This window comes from Ambystoma mexicanum, chromosome 7p (genome assembly GCF_040938575.1).
Source record: "Ambystoma mexicanum isolate Mex_15411 chromosome 7p, UKY_AmexF1_1, whole genome shotgun sequence".
Taxonomy (NCBI): Eukaryota; Metazoa; Chordata; class Amphibia; order Caudata; family Ambystomatidae; genus Ambystoma; species Ambystoma mexicanum.
In genome coordinates, this window is record NC_090939.1 from 533,268,157 (window position 1) to 533,292,705 (window position 24,549).

General features: G+C 41.4%; 1 protein-coding gene across 3 annotated transcripts in view; it reads right to left on the reverse strand.

The window, feature by feature from the left end:
* The window catches only part of MYO16 (myosin XVI), a 3,167,675-nt gene that overhangs the window by 1,802,600 nt on the left and 1,340,526 nt on the right, over positions 1-24,549 (reverse strand). For all 3 annotated transcript variants that reach the window (XM_069636567.1, XM_069636564.1, XM_069636566.1), the window contains exon 12: positions 18,377-18,442. In XM_069636567.1, coding sequence (XP_069492668.1) covers positions 18,377-18,442 — 66 coding nt within the window. The remainder of the gene's footprint in view (positions 1-18,376; positions 18,443-24,549) is intronic.

The window sequence follows — 24,549 nt, forward strand, 5'->3', positions numbered from 1 at the left end:
GCACCGGTTTTGAAAAATAAATCAAGGTAATTTGACATTAAATATTTTACCATAGCACTATTGGTCTGATTCACAGAGCATTTTCCTATGTGATTGCACCATTATAACACACTTCCATGAATCAGGCCCTATGTGTGAATGGCACATGAATGATTTCAATGATATTTTGTCATACACAAAATTGACCAAGCACTACTGCGATCATCAAACACCACACAGCAATTGAAAAACATGAGTTTGAACACTTGTATAGATTTTACAAGAATGGACTCCTCATCCTTATTTTGAAATATATTTGTTGGAAAAGTCATGATTTCAGAATATCATAGGTATGTTCTTGATTTCACAAGTCAAAGGCAATATACTGACTGTTATGCCACAACAGTATGAACACCCACACATTTACCACACAACTTAAAATCCCTCATGTTCCTTACCCCATGACCAATCTTATGCTTTCTCCTATTTCATTAAGAAAACAAACTGACTACATTTCACAACTTCACTTCTCAACCACTAGTTTGGGAGGTCGTCTTGGGTATCAGAGATTGCATGAACATGTTTACAGTCTAGCTATAACTCTCCTCTTGTTGATATGTGCCTTTGGCTCCCCTTTAGAAAGGGGTTGCAATTCACTATTGGACTGCACATGCTACATGTCTCACCAAGAATTTGCTGGTTACTCTGAAACCATGGAGACGTTTCCATTGCTTCCTTCTGTTTCAATGTCCACACCATGTCTTATACTGCAGGATGCCCACTAGATTTGTCTTTATGATGCATAGTGTCTTTTCTACTTTGTGATATCTTCCATATTTTGTTTCCTTTGCACAAGTATGGTTGTACCAAGAATGGCATGTGTGGTGGCTGGCAACGTGTATTCGGTGTACAGCTTTCATGCAGTGCTATGCAATTGTTGTATTTGGTAGTGCGGTCATAGTAGGAATGTATTTCTTGCATTTGAATACAATTGAATTGAACACATGTGTCTATATTTTCTAAATTAGCTGTTTACACAGGTTTCATAATTTGGATCTTATGAAAGAGGGTGGCCTCCAAACCCATATAAGGAGCTCTGGATCTATTCTCTTACTGAGGATGGGTACCTATGTCTATGCTTTGATGGCTTTCTCCGAACTACTACAGTACATTTTAGTCAGAGTTCCTAACAGTGATCACACAATCTCATCCCTCTTAATATGCATTTGAAGGTATGGACCGATGAGGAAAACGATTATTCCTTCCCCCCCTTCTGCTTCCTACTGTGGTCTCTGCATTCACCGTCACCTGGTCAACTCATGCCTCTGGCATGGCTGTCAGTCAGCTTGATACCCCCAGAAATGTTTATGTTTAGGGTCATTCAAAAATATTATCGTGTCTTAGAAATTCAATGGACACTCAGAGCACATCTCAAGTCCATCACACAAAACACTTTCTAATTATTGTATCACACACCTAATCTAACATAAACTACCCTCACAATTAATTGTTTGACAACATGGGTGGGTTTTAGTCCCTCTCTTATAGATCAACATGTGTCTCATTGACCGCCAATAATTACACAGACACTCCTCTACTATCAAAATCACCTTCCTTCTCCGAAAATCCCACAGTACGTTTCCAGTATGTGTCTGTTCATCACAAATCTAACCCAGCATCCCTTATCCTTCCGCATTTTACCCCTTTTCCTTTCTACAAAGACTGTGGTTTGATGTTCCTAAGCAGTGGGCACAACATGCCACTATATGGACATTCCTTCACACCTTAATACCAATAAGGTGGTGCTAGCGACACTATAAATGCCTATTAACTTAATATAATATAGTTTGTGTCAAAATGTTCTTTATTTCAGACCATAGTGTCTGTCATTCAAGCCACAAATGCCATTGCTTGTATATGCCTCTGTTTTTCCACATGCCTGTGTTGCAATAATGGAAGAGTGTCAATGCTCGAGTCATAACAAAAATGAGAAACCCTAGAACATTGTAATAATAAAAGTGACAGATCTCTACCTCGCTCAATTAATACATGTTCTAAGAAAACGATACAAAATAAAGAGGCTTTAAAAAGAGTGGTTTAAGATATGATATGTAATCTTAGGGAATGCATACAATGGAGTCACAATTGGTCTGAAAAAATCTACAAGATAAGAAATTTCTAATAGAAATTGAAGAAGAACCAGAGGAAGACCGAGGTCAAGTTCACTGTTTTCTCATGGAGTCAAAACAAGTAAGTCATGTTTAACAGCAAGGAATGCTTATGCAATAAAAGAAGCAGGTCATACAGTTTCATGAGTTAAGGAACTTGGCCAATACTGTTTTTGTATAGATTATTTCCTGCCTTTGGGGGTTTTCAGTTTGAAAGTCTGCTGCAATGAATTGGTTTATTTTACACATGTATATTGGATGCTGCGCAGCATTCTAGATTAGGCTACATACATGCCAATTTAGGGACCTGTTTTGATGTAATATATTCATTACTTAGGATGAAGCTCACTTTGTAAAAAAAATAATATAACGAGATGGGGTGTCTGATTACATTTGTAACACTTTCAAATTAGCATCTTTCCTAGAGTAGAATTTAAATATATTTAAGACGTGCTTTATTGTCCTGTTCATAGACACCCAGTGTTATTGTTCTGTTATTTGTCACTTAGTTATTACAAGAGAAATACCTGTATACTAAAACCTATGTGTTCTTTGTCCTCGACTTAAGTTTGGGGTGTGGATCGTCGAGTGAATTCTTAGTAAGCAGAATATTAATATATTCTCTGCAGAACTTTTAAACTACAGTTAACATGTTTTAACAGCATTTTCAAAATGCAGAATGCCCTTGGAGTGAAGAACCAAGCAAAACATTTGAACGTCTGCTTTAATTGCACATGATACCACTTAGGGACACAGTGGCCCTCATTCCGAGATTGGAGGTAGGCATGGCGCTTTTTGCGCCATGACTGCCTCCAATAACGGGTCCGTCACCGGTATGGTTCAATGGGGATTTACCGGTGTAGTCCGACCTTTGCGGGACCGGTAAGTCCCCATTGAGAAATCCATTCCCCATTCCCTTTTGAGCCCCCATTGGGCTCAATGGGAATGGGGAAGGCGCTAATAATGGTACCGCAAATTGCGGTACTGTTATCAGCTCTGAAGTCCCTTAATGGGTCCCGTCCATAATGCCTGGTCAGACCAGGTGTTTAAGGAGGGAACCGCTAAGGGACCTCTTAGTAGGGCTGTAAGGGAATACCGGCAACGGTCTCCTTACTGGTGTCTGGTATCCCTTACTGCCCTACTCGGAATGAGGGCCAGTGTTTTTAAGGAGCACAGCCATTCCAGCAGCAAAGCAGAGACCATATTGGAGCCCGGAAATCAGGCTCTCCCAAACGTGAAAGTAATGTGCTTTCACCTCTACTGACACCAGGGACTCTACCGCTACTTGCCTTTTAAGGGAATTGAGGTACAGTTACCTGATAACACCATCAAGTTCAGCTCTTATCACATTAAAGTGGGAACACCATCCACATAGAAGGGGAGTGGCACCAACATTAAAAGGGATTCTAAACAGAGGGCATGTTTAGGGCATGACAAACATTGACAGGATAACCCAAGCTTCAGCTGTGGGACCCATCCATCTATCCCTACACCTGCTGCCTGAAGAGAGAAATTCCTTTTCCTAAGAGAGGATAGAAGGCAGGGCCAGGCCTTGGCAGATAGGGGGAGGACAAGACAAGGGAAGGCGAGGGCCAATTCCAAATCCCACAGCAGGGCTATGAGTCACCGCAGTGGGGCACAGCCCAACAGCCAATCCTCATCCTAGCTGACATGGGATCAGCTGACACCAGGGGTCAAGTCCTAAAAAAAGAAGTGGCCAGACTCATTAGTATAGCTAACCGGAAGGGGCATCCCCTGAAGTGACGCAAGACAGAATTTCTGCAGCAAATAGTCTTAAGGCATTTTTTTCCAATGCAAACAACTTTTCTGTAGCTCAATCAGCAATGTAATGAGTGTGATTCTTCTTACCAATCTGTCTTGTCTACTTCCATGCCAGACCTGCACTAGCAAATCCCTGGGCCTGGTCTATACAACCTTATCTTTTTGTGTCAAATATGCAGACGTCATTATAGAAATTACATTCCATTTTTAAAAATTGTGTTTGTTTTGTGATTCACCTTTTAAAATTATTTGTAGAAAGGATTTGGAGGGCAATCTCAATGACCCTTGTGGTTCACACACCTATTGGCTCTGAAGCTTTCCCACATCTACAAAGAATGCCCACGTTTAAATGTAGTCTTTGCTTACTTGAACAGCAAAGGACGCAAACTGTGGATTTAAAGTTTCTCTTTTAACGATAATACCCAGATGATATGATTATCAGCAAGGGTCTGCAAAATGTGGCTCTCCAGATGCTTTAGACTACAACTCCCATGATCCTTCACCATTAACTATACTGGGAAAGGCTGATGAGAGTTTTAGTACCAAGCATCTGGAGAGAAAGGTTGCACAATCAAATTTGTTATGTAACTGCAGAGTCTTCAAAGATATCTCCAGGCTGCCTGAGTGAGCTTCGCTCAGAAGTGCCTGTGTTCTTTTTTTGTAATGTTGAAAAAGCAAATCAGATATCTGTAAAAAGAACATAGCCATAGCCTATAAGCTTTCAAGAACTCTGCTATAATCCAGCAATAGGACATTACTTACAGAGAAAGACATCTCGTTTCCCGTTTATCCCCACTACAGTGTCCTAGTCTGGTCTCACAGATCGATTTTTGCAGGTTGTGTGTGGACCGTAGCCCCCTTACTGCAGTTTATGGATAAGGAGGTCGGGGGCACAGAATTCTCGAAGCCACATGTTGCAGAACCTTGCTGATAATCATATCATCTGGATATTATCGTAGGCACTATAGTTATGACGCAATTCATTTCGACCTTTTTCGAACTCAAAAGAAAAACCTGCCATTTGGTCTCGTGCATATACTGGGTAAAGCACAGGCACTCGAATGCCGATGGCTAAGAATTTCCAAGCATGGCCATTTCTCACGGAAATCCAGGTGGTCCGTAAAACTAGAAACAAAAACACCTCACGAGAATGGGCGATAACGAAGCAAAGACGCTCAGCTGCGCCTTGCTGATCAAGAAGACGCTGGAGAGGTTGGGAGCGACTGCATGGAGGTAAATTCATGGGGGAAGCCTGAACCCATACCTTATTTTTAAATTCTCACATTTTGACATGTAAAGCGTGACATACTGCCATGTTCATATAGTCATGATTTGTTTAGCTTATTTCAGTGAGCATGCTGGTAAACGTAGTCCTGAATTTAAAACAAGCGAAGTGAAACTACCAGACTATGAAGGAAACAATTGGTCCACAAAATAAAAAAATACAATCTGTCTATTTATGTTATTGCAGTTGTGCGCCTTGCGGTCATGTGCAGACTGTAATAGGGGACAGGTGCGGTCATTTGGATGAGGAGCACTTCCTCACCGGGCTGCCTCTGTGGATGTTTGGAGACAGTGCTGAGAATTACAGAGCGGTTCCATTGGGAACATGATTAATCAACCCGCATTCTTCCAAGTTCATAACTGTAAACGCAAAAAATGTTCTTGCACACAGCAAGAGACATGCTTTTATCCCTCACTGGAACACAGTTCGGCTCCGCAAAAGACCCCAAGTAAAGGCGGCGTTAGTGACTCGCACCTTCACTTACCACTTAAGGGCAAGGAAGGCCAGAGGCCTCGCACACAGACAGGTTCGCCCTGAATGACTGCTTCTTCTGGTTCAGCTGATACTCAGCTAGGCCAATACCAAACGCACCATGCCCTTACTCACAGGGCCTCTCTTGGTCATAGAATCTGCACGGCCCATACGCACTGCATCAAGTGAATGCGGCGCAGTCTCCGCTATGGCTCTCATGAGAAGTAGCTCAGAAGTAGCTGTTCTGCGTTCTGCCAGGAGACTCCGGGCTACATGCTACGAGCTACGTGAGGAGAGGATCTCCTACGATGCCTATCCCGCCCCTAACCTCTCTCAACAATTGATCTGAAGCCAAGCCCCCTTTACTCAGCGTCAATAAAACAGTCGCGCGCGCGCTCCGAGAAGTAGCTCGGAAGTAGCTGTTCTGCATTCTGCCAGGAGACTCTGGGGTACATGCTACGAGCTACGTGAGGAGAGGATCTCCTACGATGCCTATCCCGCCCCTAATCTCTCTCAACAATTGATCTGAAGCCACGCCCCCTTTACTCAGCGTCAATAAAACAGGCCGGCCGCGCGCTCCTGCGTGCGCGCTCCGAGAAGTAGCTCGGAAGTAGCTGTTCTGCTGTTCAGCTGCGTCAGCCTGAGAGGTTTTCTTTTTGTTTTGCCCTTTCTCTGCCCGTATGCACTGAGTCCAAGAATCTTAGGTTTGTTGACGCATCTCCACACTTAGAAGTCTGAGGTAAGATTAAGTCTAAGGCATAGAGTTGTGAAGTCTGCTCATCGATACATGCGTTAGGTTACGCTCACAGGTTGTGTTGTGTACTGCATACTTGCTGTGTCTAGCTATCGTCACATATATGCACTCATCAAGCTGGGTGGTTAATTACAGCTTGGGCAGATTCTGAGTCAAGCTGTATAAGACTCCTCTGGTGTTAGTGTTAAATACATCTGCATAAAGGCACAACGAAGAACGTAGTGAAAATCCTGTTGGGCTCACGTTCCTTTTGTTAGCCTCAATGTCTGTTTACAGAGGGAAAATAATTCAGAAAGATACGTTTGTTCCTAAAATCCTGACATGTCGTGCAAGTATGGCATTGGCTGTAGCGACAGCATTGCCTGGCACGTCAGACTCAGATGACGATTTAATTGAAAGTGCACAGCCGTGTACAAATGTCTGTGGTAGCGCTTCAGATATGTGTAATACTGTTTTTCCTGTTTCCTCTCAAAGCCTGTACGAATGGGATAGTACCTTGGTTCCTGATAATATGTTACCATGTGACCTAAATTCAAGCTTGTTGTTTGATAATACGCCCCCTATTTTTAGTACAGCGGATCAATCCTTAATGGGAACCACTCAACATCTAGAAACCATCACAGAGGGTGAGGACAATCAATGTTCTAATAATGTCAAAGTAAATATAGAAAATGAACATGCGAGTGTGAATGGGTTCATGTTTATCGAGCTCAAGAAGCAGTCTAGACTGCTGAATGAAATTGTACTGGCATTAAGAGCCTTACCAGAACTGTGCTCTAGTATAATGAATGAGTGGGAGGAAAAATGTAATAACAAAACACTAAATTCGGATTTGGTGCATCAAAACATTTGTGGTGGTGTCCTAACAGCAAGTACTCAAGAGGATAGAAGTGTACCTATACTTATTTCTGTCAACACAATACTGGGCCAGGATGTTAGAAGCGCACCTATACTTATTTCTGATAACACAATTCTGGGCCAGGAAGAAGTATATGTACAACAGTCCAATGTAATTACACTATCAGATGGTAAGAAAGATAGTGAGAAGGGACGAAATATGTTGAATGAGCCTGTGTTAACAAAAATATCTAAAAAAACAAGCGAAAAAAGCAAAAAAGAAAAAAAACATTTCTCAGCCTAAGGGTTTAAACAACAGTTTGCGTAAGTTTATGAGAAATATAGACCTACGAACTGCTTGTGATGACCTTTGTAACGATAAAGAAGTTCCCTATGAGTCACGTGCGAATACAATGCCTAGTGCTGCAAGAAAGAATTATATATCACGTGAAGGAACAGATGGAATAGGAAACAAATCTGAGAAAGATTATACTGAAGGAGCCAACAGACTATCAGATGCTCTGAAACATAAACAGGTGACAGATAGGATTGATAAAAATCTTAGGCGTATGGAAAGAGGCGTGGCCGACATCTTTGATATCTTTAAAAATCCAGAAATGCAGTCACGCCCCAATACACCGTCCTCAACTGGTCCTCAACTGGTCTCATGTCACCTTGTGTTCCCCCTCACCTGATGAATGATAATGTGGTTTGTGTTGACGATCTGTAGTCATATGATGACTCTGGTCCTGTAGTTAGTGAAATCCTGAATATACAAGCCAGAACTGGTACTCATATTCCTAGGGTTGAGCATGTCACAGTGAATGAATCTAAGGTGGTTGGATGTGTGACCCCTCTGAATGGTTTTACAGAGCAAGATGTTTGCAGTATGGTTGAAAACATTTAAAAAAAACAGAGACTGAGTAAAAACATGGTTGTCTTGTCGAAAGTTACTAAAAATATCCTGCATGAAGATAAATTGAGTGAAACCTTGGTTCAACCAGCAGGCGGGTCTTTGAATGTAGATTCTCGACCCATAAATGAAAAACGTGTGCAGACCCAGAAGGGCCTTACAGAGCAAGATGTTTGTTGCTTGGTCGAAAACATCTTAAAAAAACAGAAGCTGAGTGAAAACATGGCTGCCTTGCCGAAAGTTACTAAAAAAATCCTGCATGATGATAATCTGACTGACACTTTGGATCAATCATCATGTGGGTCCCGAAATGTAAACTCTCGATCTATAAATGAAGAACGTGGGCAGACCTGTAAGCCAGAAACAGAAGCATTTACAAATGGTGCAGATCATGGCCTTGACGGGGTCTCAGAACATACTCTGTGAACTATGGTTGATAATATCCTAAAAAAGAAATTTGCCACAAGTTGTAATGGTTATGCTCTGATTGAACCCAATGAAAACACATCGTCAAGGGACTTTGTAGACACTACTTATATGACGGATGGGCTATTTGAACCTCCATGCAGAATCCCCATTGTTAACAATGGTTCCGTGCCAACGGGACATAGTCTGCAGAATGATCTGCCACTTGGGCATTTAAGGCCACCGGCTTTTCCAGATGAGCATAGTTTAATTATGTATTATGCACTTGAGGAAGGCGGTCCTAGTTCCTTGAATAGACCATATATATTGAATTTATTTGATGAAATCCCTAAACCTTGCCTGATAACATCGGCGGATATACAACTTGTGGACTACAGAGGAGGGGCTTTGATATTATACCCTACAATAATACATTCAATCATAAGCCTGCACAGACAATAAAGATGTACAACGGAACCTCTGAGACTAGAACATCTGAAATCCACCTGTACGAAATGAAGGGATTGAGGTTATCAATGAAGCAAAGTCCTGTCTAAAGGATATGCAAGAGTGGCGCTGGCTTGCACTTTCCCTACAAGAATCTATTTCAGAATTGAAATCTGTTCCCAAACCATATTTTTCATATTGGACCTGTAATGGTGCAAAACTTAAAATCCAAACGGTCCTAACCTGGTTGGGGTATGTTTTTTTCAGTAACTCCAGTAAAGTGATAAAAACCAGCCTGACACAAAAAGCAAAAGTGGCTCTCAATCAAATAAGAGCCATTGAAGGAACGTATGGTAAATTTACTTTTGACCCCTGCATTCTGTTCTATAGGATCAAGGTATTGCCAAGACTGTCTTATGGGTGTGAATTTTTCTCTAAATCTATGTGGCCCTTTTTACGTCAACTGGAGTCCATGATATGGCGAAAAATATTATATTATGTTCCAAAACGTATTCCTCTAGAACTAATAAGATATGAACTTGGTCTGCATTCACTCAATAGCATCATGTTCAATAGAAAACTGGCTCTATTAAGAAAATATCTGGTTGCTGAAAACGGTACAATTTGTGTTCATTTGAAACATGTTACAAATGGAAACTTTATGTATAATTTAAAAGAGGACTGTGAGAAAAAACTCTTTGATCTAGGTTTATCGGTAAATACACTTATTAAGTTTCCAGATAAAGTAAAGGAGGTTGTTAATGCATTTGACTGGTTGGAGAACAATGTAGTTGTGTTGAATTCGAAGTTATATTCTAATAGAGTGTCATATTGGAAATTCCGTCCTTACCCGGAAATATACCTGAAAAAATATCCGTCAAGAGAATTTCAAAACTCTTATATGTGCTTCAGGTTTAACGTCCTAAGTACAAATGAGATCCTATGTCGGGTGTGTAAATTAAAAGACGTAGGTGAATCCCTAAAACATTTATTACTGGAATGTTCATATCTTCGAGAGAAGAGATTGGAAAGTTTTGCACAATTTGTATTTAATACAGCCTGGGTTGGATAGAAACAAACTCTGGTGTGAAATGCTTCATGGCTCTTCAATCGCCTTGAAAATAAAAGTCAACGTAATCTTGAAAAACACTTGTGTGTTGACATAAAAAAAAAATGGTTGAGTGTACTCTTGGTTCCGAAATGGATAATATAGAATGTGTCATTGCTTAAAAAAGGTCTTAAAATGTTTGTTTAGCACGTAAGGTGGTTATATTTTGGGAGGTAGCATGTCCTTTTTTTCATTCGTTCATGTGTGTTTGTTTTGTATTTTGGATCTTAATGAAATTGTAAATGTATTAGCATTTAAGGTGGTTATACTTTGGATGTGGTATGTGTTTTTCTTTATTTGTTCATGCGTGTTTCTTTGTATTTTGGATCTTAATGAAATTTTAAATGTATAAGCAGTTAATAGTAAAAATATTGTTTTAATGAAATATGTTTATCACTTTTTACTGTTTATATTTCTTTGTAAAGGTTTGAATAAACCAAAACAAATTAAAACATTTTTTTAAATAAATGGTTCTCATGAGCCACTGTGCCCACCCCACCCACACTCAGCAGTAATCACAAATGTCATTGGCTGACAAACAGCCAATGAAATAAATCTAAGCATTTCTCTGTTGTGACCTGGCCTGACTGCTGTTACTACACTCTTAGTGTATATACACTATTTTGTCAACATAGCTGGTGTAGTGGTGAAGTGCCCGGACTGTGGACCTGGAGACTGCAGTTCGATTCCAGAGGGCGGCATGACAAATTCAATCAAATGAGACAGCCAAACATTTCTTATTATACACACAGTCACAGCCTCTAAAATACTGAGGGGGATGGTGTCCAACTTCTGAAAACAGTGGGAGGACTCTGTCACCTATACATACCCGCGACTTCAGACATGCCAAACACCCTTTCACCAGAGAGAGAATGGGAGGGCTAAAGATCTAAAGGAAAACAAGGACTCAGTCTAGTGTGGAAGTAGTTAGATTAGGAGCTAGAAAACAGTGACATAGGAGTTGTTTTGGAGGAGGCTATAGGAGAGATAAGATCCCAGGAGTCTGGAAGAGAGGTTCATGGTTCTAGGCAACACTGAAGACAAGTGTTAGCTAGACATATTTGTTTGGGCTGGTTGTGTTCCAACTGCCAACAGTTCTTTTCCTAGTGCTGACAGCTGGCTTCACTTAGAATGCTCCTCTCACGACTAGGCCCCAGCCAGAGTTTGATTGACATCCTCAAAATGCTTCTTGTACCAGTCTGTGCATTCAACGTTGCCTTTCTCAAACTCTGGTTTAGTTCATCTACCCACTTAATTGCCTTACCAATTCCTTCTCATCATCGTTTTGGCCTTCTTGGCTGGGCCATCAGAATGTCTGCCCTTCTGGTTCTCCTCACCAACCTCTCTTCATTATAAAACTCTACTTTCTATCTCTCAGGAATGTTGTTCTATCACCCATCTCCATGCCAGTAGGTCTATTTTCCTATTTGCAAGTGTTGAAACAATAATTACAACAAAGAGGTATCTAATTTGTTTGTTTGTTTCCCCGTTAGCTTGATTGGCCTTGCTTAATTGTTCCACCCCCCTATATATATAGCAGTTGTATGCTGGTGTTCTAGTGTTTTCTTAATAGGGATTGGCCTGAGCCCCACCCCATGGTCATAGAACCAGGCCCTCCATGTGTGGTTCAAGCAGCATCATGATGGAAATCTAAAGGACCACCGCTCTGGAAACCCTGTGTTAGTGTGAGCCTCTCTGTTCTGTAAGCATTGCTGCACTGAGCACCAACATTTTCAGGATGCGATTAGTTTGATCATGGTTGTCTCCTATTTGTAGTTAATGTCACAGCTTTTACAGTGGAGTACACTGCTTCTCTTTTCCCACTGTGTGTTTGTTTTTTACGACCCATGTCCCCATGCCAAGTAATATATATGTGGCACGCAGAAGTCATGGGATTGACTTTCTCAGGCTTTTCTCAAGCGTGGCACCATACTATCCCCAGCCATGATGTAAATGTTTCTGCCACTGCCCCCCAAAATTTCCCAAACATATCCCACTGCATTAATCTGGTCGCTGCATCACGCTATGCACAAACATCCTCAGTGACTACTAATATCATTTGGATGTACATTTAGGGATATATAATCCGTTCCATTCTGTAGTAGTACCATGACAAACCTTTCCCAGATGCAAGAAGAGGGTTTCTTTTCCCCAAAGAAAAAGTTTTCCCTTGTGCAAATATCATGCAAAAGTGCACTAGTAATGGTGCAACGGTTTTCTCAAAATGGCCGAAATGTTTTTTTGGACTAGGGCATTATGTGCCCTAATGCTAATACCATACACAATTGAGCTTTCTCTAGTGCAGAGTTTGTGAATCCTGCCCCAGATAGCCAATCTATTGATTTATAACATTATACATTATTTCAGTGAGAAGTTGTCAATTAATTTACCATTTTAGCACACCTCCTTTCTTCAGTTAGGCAGTGACGTCTTTTTGTCCTCAAGTTGTCATGCTCTAATTGACGCACAAAGAGTTTGTGAACCATGATTTGAATCTTTGACTCAGGGAGGATCTCCTTCAGAAGGACACTGACTGTGCAGTTTAGGCTGGTATGTTTAACTAACTTAACGCTCTCACCCATGATTATTGCCTTCTGAGGCTGTATGGTCTGCCAGCTGTATTAGAAAAGATTGCACTGTGAGGTTCCCTACCCCTTCCAGAGAGTGGAAGCAATAATTCACTGAGCTAAGGGGTCACATAAAAATGTGGATTGCAAGCAGACAAATCCCTCTGCTACGTGACCGACATCTAGAAAGATATATTTCCATGGAGATTTTTCCTTGTCTTCAGTACTTTGGCAAATCCCAATTCAAAAGATAATGAATCTCAGCGAAGAAAGGGTTTAATTGCCTTTCTTGTATGAGGTATTTTAAGGTAGTTAATGTGCTTATTCTTAATCCCTACATCGAAGTAGGAGGCCTTTGACACATCCCCTGCCCTATATTGTGCTTGACTAGACTTTACACTAAAAAGGTTTGCTGTCATTTCTTCTTTTTAAGTGACTGGTCGGATTGAGGAACAGATGAGCAGAATTGGGAGATTGCAACTATTGTTACAGCAACCCATTAGAGAAAAGTCTTCCACAAACACCGAAATAAACACACTAGTCTTACATTTCTGGAGCAGCCAGAGAACTGTCATTGATTATAATAATCAAAAAGGCTGATTCCAGAATTAAACAATTTATAGTCAACGATAAACCTACTAGCAGTTTCAGGGTCATCATATCAACTAGACACACACATAAAATACACCTAGATACAGACACATACGCTCTACAGGCAGGTTCTATTTCATGATTGAGTCAAGTATTCATGATCAAAAGTTGAACAAAAAAAACCATCAGATTTTCAAAAGGGCATTAGTGGACCCATTTAGTGGTCTTGACAATGAGGGAAAGATTCTGTTTTGTGCCACTAAGACAATGAAACAAATAATAACTGAATAGAAAAAATGAAGCACATCCAGAGATGGAGGATTATATTTTGATTTTCGAAGATCTTTGAGGAACCAGGAATGAGACACGGACACAGAAGACCTATGGTGATTGGAATACACTTGTATTAAATAATAAAGACTTTGGAAATTGCCTCATTTTCCCTAATCTATCAGGTATTTCCCTACCTCAAACACAAACTAAGATCTTGACCTGTGTCAAGATGTACACAGCAAAAATGTCCTCTGTCTGAAATCCTATCTAAGTCCTCTCATTCTTGTTGTAACTCTAAGCTGTTAGGGGCATTGTCTTTGGCTTGAAAAGTGCACAAATGTTCAAGTTCAACAAAAATATATGCATACAAAAAAGGTTCCAAATGGATAATGGTCACAATTCTAGGAAATGTCTCCCATCCCCAGGGTTCTTTCCAATAAAACAAAAGTTCAAAATAATAACCAAGTTCTTTGTAGCCCAAGAGAATAATCACATCCTCTTGGTGTCGCAACTCACTCCAGGGGAAATGACTCCCTTCCCCAGGTCTTTTCCACATTCAATGTAATTCAAAATCCTAAGGGCATGAATCTTCCTTGGGATTCTCTGATTCTCAAACCAACTGGTATAATCTACTGCCAGGTTATTATCATACAGTTCCTTAAGACAATTTGGGTGCGGGTCCCAGACTAGCAAAACACCTGGTATACTCTCCTGCCAGGGTCCCTCATATTCTCATTCCCTTTCAAGATCTGAGGGTATATGCTTTTTCGAAAGTTCATCTTATTATTGGTATATTTTTATCTCCCCGAATACATGGATTTATGCAACTCATTTCTTGATGTAAGCCATAGGGAATGTGTCTCCTGTTCTAGTTAGGGACCAGGAATGCTTTTTCCAGCTCCCTCTCAGGCCTGCAACCTACCACTGTGGGCTCACTGGGTTCACGATTGCTTCTGTGGCTTCTCTGACCCCACTAGGGTCCATCTCAGCTTCCGCTCTCTAGCTCCACTTCGGGCAGCACATCCCACAGCTTGTGGCATTCTGTGCGTTGCTCCGGCTTCTCTTGCCAGCGCTGAGCTCTTTTACCTTACACCCCACTTTGGCATCTCTCCTGTCTGTGAGAATACGTCTCTGGCCCAGATGCTGCCTCTCTCTTTCTTCACGCCACTCCTTTGCTCGTTTGTCCACCTGACAGCCTGAATACCCGGCAAGTCACTAGCCAGTCAAATCTTAATGCAGTTCTCCATGGCTCCGTCTTTGAACTCCTGTGTTACTGAAGGGAGCTGTTTGGAGCCAATCTTATTTCTCCAACAGCTCACTTCGTTATAGCTGAGCAATCAACATTCTTGTTGCTATCTTCCTCATGTCAGTCTTTGCCACTGATTCTTAAACGTTCTATGACTAAGTGTTGGAGAATATTGAGGGTTCCTGTTACAATATGCCATGAGGGTCTGAGGTACTGAAGGGGTGTCCCTAAAAGGGAATGGGGATGCCATGTCTCACCTGCTGATGTCATGTCATAACCCTGAGGGTCATCTCCCCCATGTAGTCCTCCATCAAATAGCCAACCCCAGTATCAGGATCAGGTAGTGGCTGCCATCCCCAGGCCATGTGGGCAGATGCTATCCCAGGAAAGCAGTGATTACATCATCAGAATCATCACAGATCCCACAGGAAGTCTCAGTAGAGCAAGAAATCTTGAGGCACTATGGCAGCCATTTTGAACTGCTCACCTTTTTAACAAAATGCAGAAAGCACTAAATGCTTCCGAGGGCACTACAGGACGATTGCAGTCAGACATTGTATAGGGATGTAGGTAAAGGAAATAGTGGTCAAATACCACAACTATACAGATCTTTTACTAAAGATATGGTTGCATTATGAGTTGGTGTTCTGTAAAAAGTAGATTTGTGCACAATAGAAATAAATACATCACACATCTATGAAGGGATTGAACATTTTGCTGATTTGTGTTGCTTTCGCTCTCATTTTCATAGATCCTAAGAGAGCATGCAGGAATAGTATCATTTCCTTCTATATCTGCCACGCTGTGTCACTCTTTGATCCACTCTATCTTGCTAAGACATAGACTTTAACTGGGCTGCAGTCCCATGCTACTCTATCATTGCTGACTAACAGTTAAAGATATATTTATGAAGTACACATATGGTACTTTACCCTCTGATTGAGAGTTACTTGCAAGTAGCCATCGCTTCTTACTAGCTGTGTGATAGGACAGCACATCTAAGTGGCTTAAGGCCGATGTGGCTAAGAAACGGAGACTTCAACAGGATAATTTAATATTATTTCAGAGACTGTTTTCAGAAAGCAGTGTATCATAGTGCAGCTACTTATGAAACTTTAAAAACGTAAAGGCATTGGTGCTCATTATGATCATGACAGTATGGTAAAACAAGAGGTGGTAATGTAGTAATCGCCACGTTTACTGCACCACCATAGAGTTTGTTGGAAATGTGATACTGCCAGCATTTGACTGGGGGTATATGCTCTGTACTACTGACATACCTGGAGGAATTACAATGACAGAATTATCATCTGCAATAATTACCCCAAAATCCCCATGGAGAGTTTGTAAGTAATACATACAGAATTACTTCAAAACTGATAATGAGGTCCTTTGTCTGATTGACTGTGAGTGCGAGGCTGCATACACTCCCCTTGAACATTTGTTTTGGAGACTTTGGGAAATACACCTATGTTCCAAACAGATGCGCGTTGAAAATGAAATAAGCAACACAGCAGACTCCTATTCATCCTGAGTTGCTGTGATTCACCGCATGCAGCCCAAAAGGATATTTTTGGCAAACAGAATCACTCGCAAGCGACGTGACAAAGACAACAGTAAAGCAGCAGACTTTGACTGCCTGTCAGCGCACCTTGACACAGCACTCAGCAAACACAATTACAATGTGTATCGGTGCCTTGTTCACAGGTTTGACTCACAGCAACTGATACAGTCTGCGCAACAAACAGCTCACAAACAGTGTAATTTGTTAAGGATTGCCAATAGCTATCTATTTACTTGCAGCAGCTGCCTTCAGCACAAATTAGCCATTTTCACCTCTTTCCATCCACTTCGTCCTGATGAGGCTGGTCCACAAATTATATTGAGCAGCTCGACAAAGCCGAAACTCGAGTCGACGAAGACCATGGATACATATATCTCTAAGAATTAGAGATTTTGTTGTAACACAGATAAACAAAAATAACGGTTATACAACCATTACATAATAATACCAAGACAGTGTAAAATGTGGACATTTGAAGACAATCCTTTGGTCCCATGTATCCAGTTTGTTTTGTTATGTACAATTCTAGATGATTTTTATTGTTTTTTTTTTTCCTCTGATTTGATTGGTTATGTTATGTATGTTTATGGCATGTAAGAGTGGTGTGTAAGTAGTTGGTGTGTTGGATAAATCGTATGCTGGCAGTGTCAAATTTACACTGTTAACTAGCACTGCAAATGTCGTTTTAGGTGAATTATGTCGTGATATTTTGAATTTCTTTGAATGATAATATAAATGAAAATAAACAATCTTTTTTTATATCCATTGAAGATTGCTTTTTTTGAAAATGTTGTTATAAATGGCTAGAGGGCACTGCACTTCTTGTGTGAGTGCTACTTACCTAACTATAGGTTGTTTAGTGCCCTAGCCCTTGTTAAGCTTTTTTGCTTGCACCTTTTCTTTGCTCATATTGATTATGGGCAGCATGACAGAGACAAGGGTATCACATATTTTGACATATTCGAGATACAAACACTTACATTGTTTCTCTCCTTGTAAAATGAACATGTCTTTGGACACTTTATATGTGCATTAATCATACTGCACCTTGTTTGCCCCGTTTTTGTGAACAGCCAGTTTTAACACATTTCCATTGTACTTTATGCCCTTCATGTTATGCTTGTGCATTATCGTACACAATAGGTTATCTAGAGCTTTAGGATCTACGTACACAAGCATACATACTTAAAATAAAGATTTGGTTTGATCACTGTACTGAGATTTTCATAACATGCTTGCCTATTTTCTATGGCCTTAAGTATTGCATATTGAGAGTTTCCCAAGTATTATCACTGTAGGAAAAAGCGGGTGAATGTATGGCTTTATTTATGCCTAGTGAAGTGTTCCCATAATCAGGGTGCCACCCTTCTCTCTGTGTGTATCACTAAGCTGCAGCTGCCAGGATTCTGGAAATAAGTGGTTACACCAACAAACGGAAATACTTGTATGGCATAGTGACTTAATCACTTATTGTGGACATTTCTTGTAACAACCTCATGGATGCATTAGTAGATACCCTGGATCCCAAATGATTCCGTCCCAAGATTCCAGACCCTCCTGATGAATAGGCAGGGGTGATGAAAGGTGAAAGGGTGGCGTCACAGGTGGATCTGGTTGAGGGAAAAACATTGTGAGGTTTGAAGGCGAGAGGAGCAGGAATTACCCAATAACCTGCAATTATGTTTATGCATTTATGTAAAAATGCTTGAATTGCCTGTTTCTGTATGTCCAGGTTTCCTAGTTGTGGAGTGATGGTCTCATCAGTTTTCTCATCCTTGCTGCCAAGGTGACTACTGTTGTGGATACTACTTCTTAGCTAAAATGTAACACTCATTTCAATACTTTGAATGTGCCCACTGCTCACAGTTTTTCAATGTTCAGACTGATAACTTGTATCCCAGTTACTTATTGTTTTATAATCCTTCTATTATGAACCTTAACAAAATTCATTTGAGCAGCTATTGCGAATAGAAGTGAAATGCTTACCATGGTCGAATACATTGGCAGATCCTTATACGGATTAACAAGAAGGAGTATATTTCCAATGTAGGTCTGAAAGAAAAGAATAACCATCAACCAGCTTCAATAAAATTTACCATTTCATCCAAATGGTCCATGAAGTAAAATCGCAATCAACGTTAAGAACTGAGAGCTCTGCAGTCAACAATTCAATTAGAGGTTTTCATGATAGCAGATGTGTGTACAGTAGCAAATACCTGCAACAGGAAAGAATTGTATTAAGAAGAACGTACATGTACCCAGAGTAGCATGACTACGCTATAAAAACTTAAAAAACAATAAAAAGTGCATTCTGTTACAGGGGTGTTTGGTGTGCATTAAAACTTACTGCCTGATTCATGGAATTATTTGTGTGAAAAACGTAGATTTGCGCACCTTTCTGCCCGAAAATCCCCATACTTCAAACAGGGATTTTCGGGCAGAAAGGTGCGCAAATCTGCGTTTTTCACGCAAATAATTCCATGAATCAGGCAGTAAGTTTCCGCAAAAGCATGTGTGTGTTGTGTGACACCAATGTAGATTATGTTTTCATTATTGTCAATCACTTCAATGTATTACAATTATGTACAGTATCAACTTTTGAAAACTCACACTTTTTTTGCACACTAACACAAATGAGTGCACATCACACTGTTTATACATGAATACTACAGTGATCTCTAGTCATACAACACATGCTCAGTAAAACCAATATAAGATGTGTTCATTCAGTAATGCCATAGAGCCTGTCTTTGTAAAACATGACAAAAAATAACGCTGCCAACAGGGTTTCACAAGTGCTTGTAGTGCAATAATTATTTGAATACAATGTAATACATTTCCTTAAATACAGTGCATTTTAAATTAGCATCTATATTGTGTAACTTAATATCAAATTTAATGGGAAGACGTGTTGGCTTTCAAAACACGAATAGCCTAAAGACCTATCCTGTTTGCATGATATTATTCTGTGAGAAGATGACAGAATTCACAGAATAAATTATCCAGACTGAAATACACTTGTTAAGGCGTACATGTATTAAATTGTTCTTAGCCAGAAGAAATACAGATATAAAACCAACCAGAACTGAGTCTTAAAACTGTCTTAGCGAGAAAATGAAGGTCCTTTATTAGATAAGCTCAGTGAACACAACCAGGCAAAGAAAAGAACGCGATTCACCCTAAACGGGCTTCGTCGGATTTGTGAAAATGCAATGCACACTGAATGTATGTAAGTAAACCAGTTCTTTGTTGATGTTACTGCTCATAGCCAGTTCATTGTAATATGAAGTTACTTGCTTAGTCATTGTGGGCACACATCTTGGAATGGAAGCGGTCCAAACAGACAGTGTGCTGGTTCAGTCAGTCACATCAGATTGACTATGTCTTAATATACTTTATAATTAAATATGACATTGCGCTAATGTAGTGAGATGCTGAATAAAATTGAATTGAGGAGTATAATTACACCTAGTGGTTACTAACATTTAGTTCAAACGATAACTCACTACTTCTCAGAATTGTAATGTTACATAAATATTAGCATATCACGTATATAAATTGGCAAATGCAATTGAAAGAATACCTGGACTTTCTGAAAGTGGCACACTTTGTTGGTACTTCTGTTGTTTATATAAAGTGAAATGCGCTGTGCAAATCAATAATTCCCAGATTTGGGTCATAACATACTGTGCAAAAATGCAAAGTGCTATCCAGGTCACAGATTCAATTAACAATATGATATAAAATATAGCCAATTGCGATTAAAACTTACATGGATGGCTGATATTCAAACTAAGATCAAGCACTCCAAACTGTACAGAAGAAAGCAGAACACTGGCAGTGTACTTTATATTATAAAGAATTGGCTATGGGCAGTAACATCAACAAAGGACTAGCTTCCTTAAACTTAAATACATTCAGTGTGCATTGCATTTTGGCAAACTTGATAAAGCCCGTTTAGGGTGAAACGCCTAGTTATCTTGTCCTGCTTAGTTGCGTTCACCGAGCTTATATAATAAAGGACATTCTTTTTCACAGCTGAGGCAGTGTTAAGACTCACTTTTGTTTCATTGTATCGCCTACGTGAAGCTGCATTCTATGCGGACTGGCCGCATTCAGCAGCAGGCATCCGTGTCGGCCGATTGGAGCCATTATATTGTTATCTCAGGAGCGCGTCACGAACCTGCCGGTTCTCTCTCTCTCTCTCTCTCCCCCTCTCTCTCTCTCTCTCTCTCTCTCTCTCTCTCTATATATATATATATATATATATATATATATATATTTCAGTTAAATAAAACATGTGATAAGTAGGTAATGAAAACCACTTACTACATAATTACATAATGGCATTATTATAGACAAAACACAAAGAGACAACATCACATACTTTATGCAGAGAAATTATTGCTCTGTTTCAAAGGTGCTACTTACCCTATGCATATGATTTGGGTGGACCCTAAGGGAATTACTGTAAGAATATACTTGAAGGATAAGTGTACAAATATAGTACCTTTTATATTTTTAATTCGTGACTGTTACTGAAGAAAACCACGTGGCCTAGATCTGTCAGTAAAGGAAAAAAGGGGGAGCCAGACATGTGATGTCATCAGTGATGTCATCAATGACATTTCTGATGTCATCTTTGATGTCCTGGGTGTTAGTGTTAGCAGTGAACAGTGGTGGCGCGAATTATGGTTGCTTAGCTTACCATGACTGGCGAATTTCAAGAGGTTTTTAGTAGCGCAACTTAACCATAACGTCCCTTTAACAAAGTTTTTTTTAGTGAATTTCACAGGTTTTTAGTAGCGCAACTTAACCATAACGTCCCTTTAACAAAGTTTTTTTACTGAATTTCATAGTTTTTTTAGTAGTGCAACTTAATCATAACATCACTTTAACCAAGTTTTTTTGATAAAGTTGATCGGTTTGTAGTAGTAGCATGTAACCATAATGTAAAGTAACATCTGACTTCATTGCACACCTTGCAGAGAATGCCACATGACCATATGCTGGCGCACAGCATGGTCACAGCATGGTGACGTGTCCAAGCATCCGTACACACTTAACAATAAGATGTATGCCTCGTGGACAGTGTCCCTTCCCTTGCACAGCTCAAACACGTATTCGTATTCAGCCATTAACAATGTAGTACGGGCTCAGCATGAAGACGTGATCTCTGCGAGCTCCCGGGCCGCCAGCAGAATCCTGCAAAATCCTAGAGAAAATCGAAAAGAAACCAGCCTACAATCGGATTGAATCGAAGAACACAGCTACTGCCATAACCTGCGCGACTCTGGAAGTGAATCGGTGGTTAGTAGCAGAGGAAATCGCTAACGAAAATAAGGGAACCGGCGCCAAAACATAATCCAAGATGGCCGCCGGACGCTGAGAAGGAAAGGCTGCCTCTAGAGACGGAAGGCGCCGCCGGGAAAAGAGACGTGGCGGTGGCGTGAGGGGTGTGGTGCGGCCCTTCCCGCTGCACCTCAAGCTGCCCCTCCAGAGAGACAGTGTGTGACGGAGGTGGACCCCCTGCCTCGCGCTCCACCAATGCTGGGCGGGAACAAGCACCAGTGTGCAACCAGATCAAGGCGACCCCTGGAAGTACACCGAACGCGGGACCATCAGCTCTGGTCAACAACGGACATTCGCGAGCGCTCCAATTGCCACTGAGCGCTCGTTGTAACACAACGATTCACAGCGGCGGTGACCGGCGAGGTGAGGGGGAAGTGGAGAACCTGTGGAGCGAGATCTGGAACCCAGCCCCCCGGAACACACGGGCCCCAACCGGCTAGAACAGGAGACCAGGAGTGGAGAGAACCCAAAAGGCTACAGCCCTGAAAGCGACACAGCGCAAGAAATCCGTAGGCCACGCCGGTAAGGAGAGGGGGCGGTGGAAGCATAACCCTACAGTTGAGACCTAGCCACAAAATAGACTACCAAAACGGCAAAGGGAGTAGAAATCCTGAAATAGAAGGCAACCAATAAACTAAATGAAGGCAGAGGGCGCCCTGAGAGAGGCGGAATCCAAAGACCGAGACGAAGGGAAGCCAAACAGACTCAGAAGCTGGCCTAACAGGAAGGGAGTAAGACCCACACTCAGTGGGAAAGACAGTTCCAAGCCACACATGTGATCACAACACAGGGGAAGAAGGGAGCTGGGAATCCATAACTAGCACAATAACTGAAAACACTCGGCAGCTATACAGTGCCCCACCCATCAGTGACAACAATCTCCTGCACAGAATATTAGCACTGTAATAATCCATGAGACAAGGAAGAATACATTCCGCGCAACAATAAGCAGACAAACAGTCACCACAATGGGTAAGGATAAACTAACAACAAAAAAGGTGGGCAACCAGAGCACTATGGAGCAATTCACAACTCCCACCCTGCCGCTACCAACAGAGCCAAATGGCCCGGAAGATAGGCAGAACCCGAAAGAAGCCCTCTCTCTAAGGGATGTGATGACCGCCATTGCCAACTCACGCGCATCCATGGAAGTTAAAATGGATGGCATTTCCACAGAAGTCTCCCTGTTGCGGCATGACCTTCAGAAACTATCATCCCGTACTGGAGAGGCCGAAACCCGCATATCGGTTGCGGAAGATGAGCTGAGAGGCATGGGCCAACAAATGAACAGAGCTCTAGAACGAATTAAGATACTGGAGAGCAGGGTGGAGGAGGGAGAGGGCAGATCAAGAAGAAATAACATCCGCATTCTTGGACTGCCCGAAAAAACTGAAGGAGAGAGCATGGAACTGTTCCTAGAAAAATGGCTGGTCGATCTATTTGCGCCCAAGACCCTCTCATCGCTATTCTCAATAGAAAGGGCACATCGAATCCCAACAGGTGACCCGATCCCCGGTAAACAACCGAGAACTGTTGTAGCGAAGATCCTTAACTACAGAGATCGTGACGCAGTGCTGCAGATGGCCAGAACAAAAAGAGAAATAACATACAATGGCTCCAGGATCGGCTTCTTTCCAGATTTCACTAGGGAAGTGCAAAAGATGAGACAATCGTTTGACCCCCTCAAAAGGCGACTTCAGACACAAAATGTAAAATATGGCCTCCTGTTCCCTGCACAACTGAAAATATACCACAACGGCACCACAATACATTTTACTGATCCCAAAGAGGCATGGACCTGGGCTGAAAGAAATCTGAAGGGGGAATGGAACCCACATAGAAGACAAGAAACGAGAAGGAACAGACCACGCCGGAATGAACCACCGGATAGACCGGACTACCAAGAACAGGAAGCGATGCCCCAAAGAGATGATGAATAACTGCAGCAGAAGGCATAAAATGGCAAAGCACATGACAAACATGAAACGTAATCGGCCCACCACAAGCAGCACCAAGCATTAAAGCTGGCGGCCCGAAGATCAACACAGCACAAACCCCCACAGCAGGAAGTGCATTCGGAGGTACTCTTGGACTACAGAGACCTAAGCACTAGGAAAATAGTTAGTTAGTTAAGTTAAATGTTTTGTTTAACGGGCGACAGATGCTTCAGTTGGGGAAGGAGTATGGGGAGGGGGAACCAAGAGTCACACATGTATCCAAATGACGCCTGGCCTATCAAGGCCACTACGTACAGGCAATATATGAAGATCACAAAAGTCAATCATCTGCATACACCAAGAAACTCGGTGAATAATGGCTACGGACGCACATAAGGAGAAAAAACTTGCCTTCATGACTTGGAATGTGAATGGTCTAGGAAATAGTATAAAGAGAAGACTAGTAACACAATATATAAACCGACATGAGCCGGATATAGTAATGCTGACTGAAACACACCTGGTGGGCACGAACTGCCAATTCTTCAAGAGAACGAAATATAAAACAGCAGTCCACGCGGGTTTCTCGATGGGCTCGAGAGGAGTGTTAATCCTGATACATAAAAGAACCCCGATAGACGTAACAAAAATAATTCAAGACCCGGGGGGCAGATTTGTGTATGTGCAAGGTATACTATGGAACCAAACCATAGCGACAATGGCAATCTACTCACCCCCAGCACTAATGGCCCCTCTACTGGAGGAAATCACGCCTATAATAACAGACAATCCAGCGGATGTGCTGGGGGTGGGCGGAGACTTTAATGATGTGATGAACACTGTTAAGGACCGCACACACCAAAGAGGGAG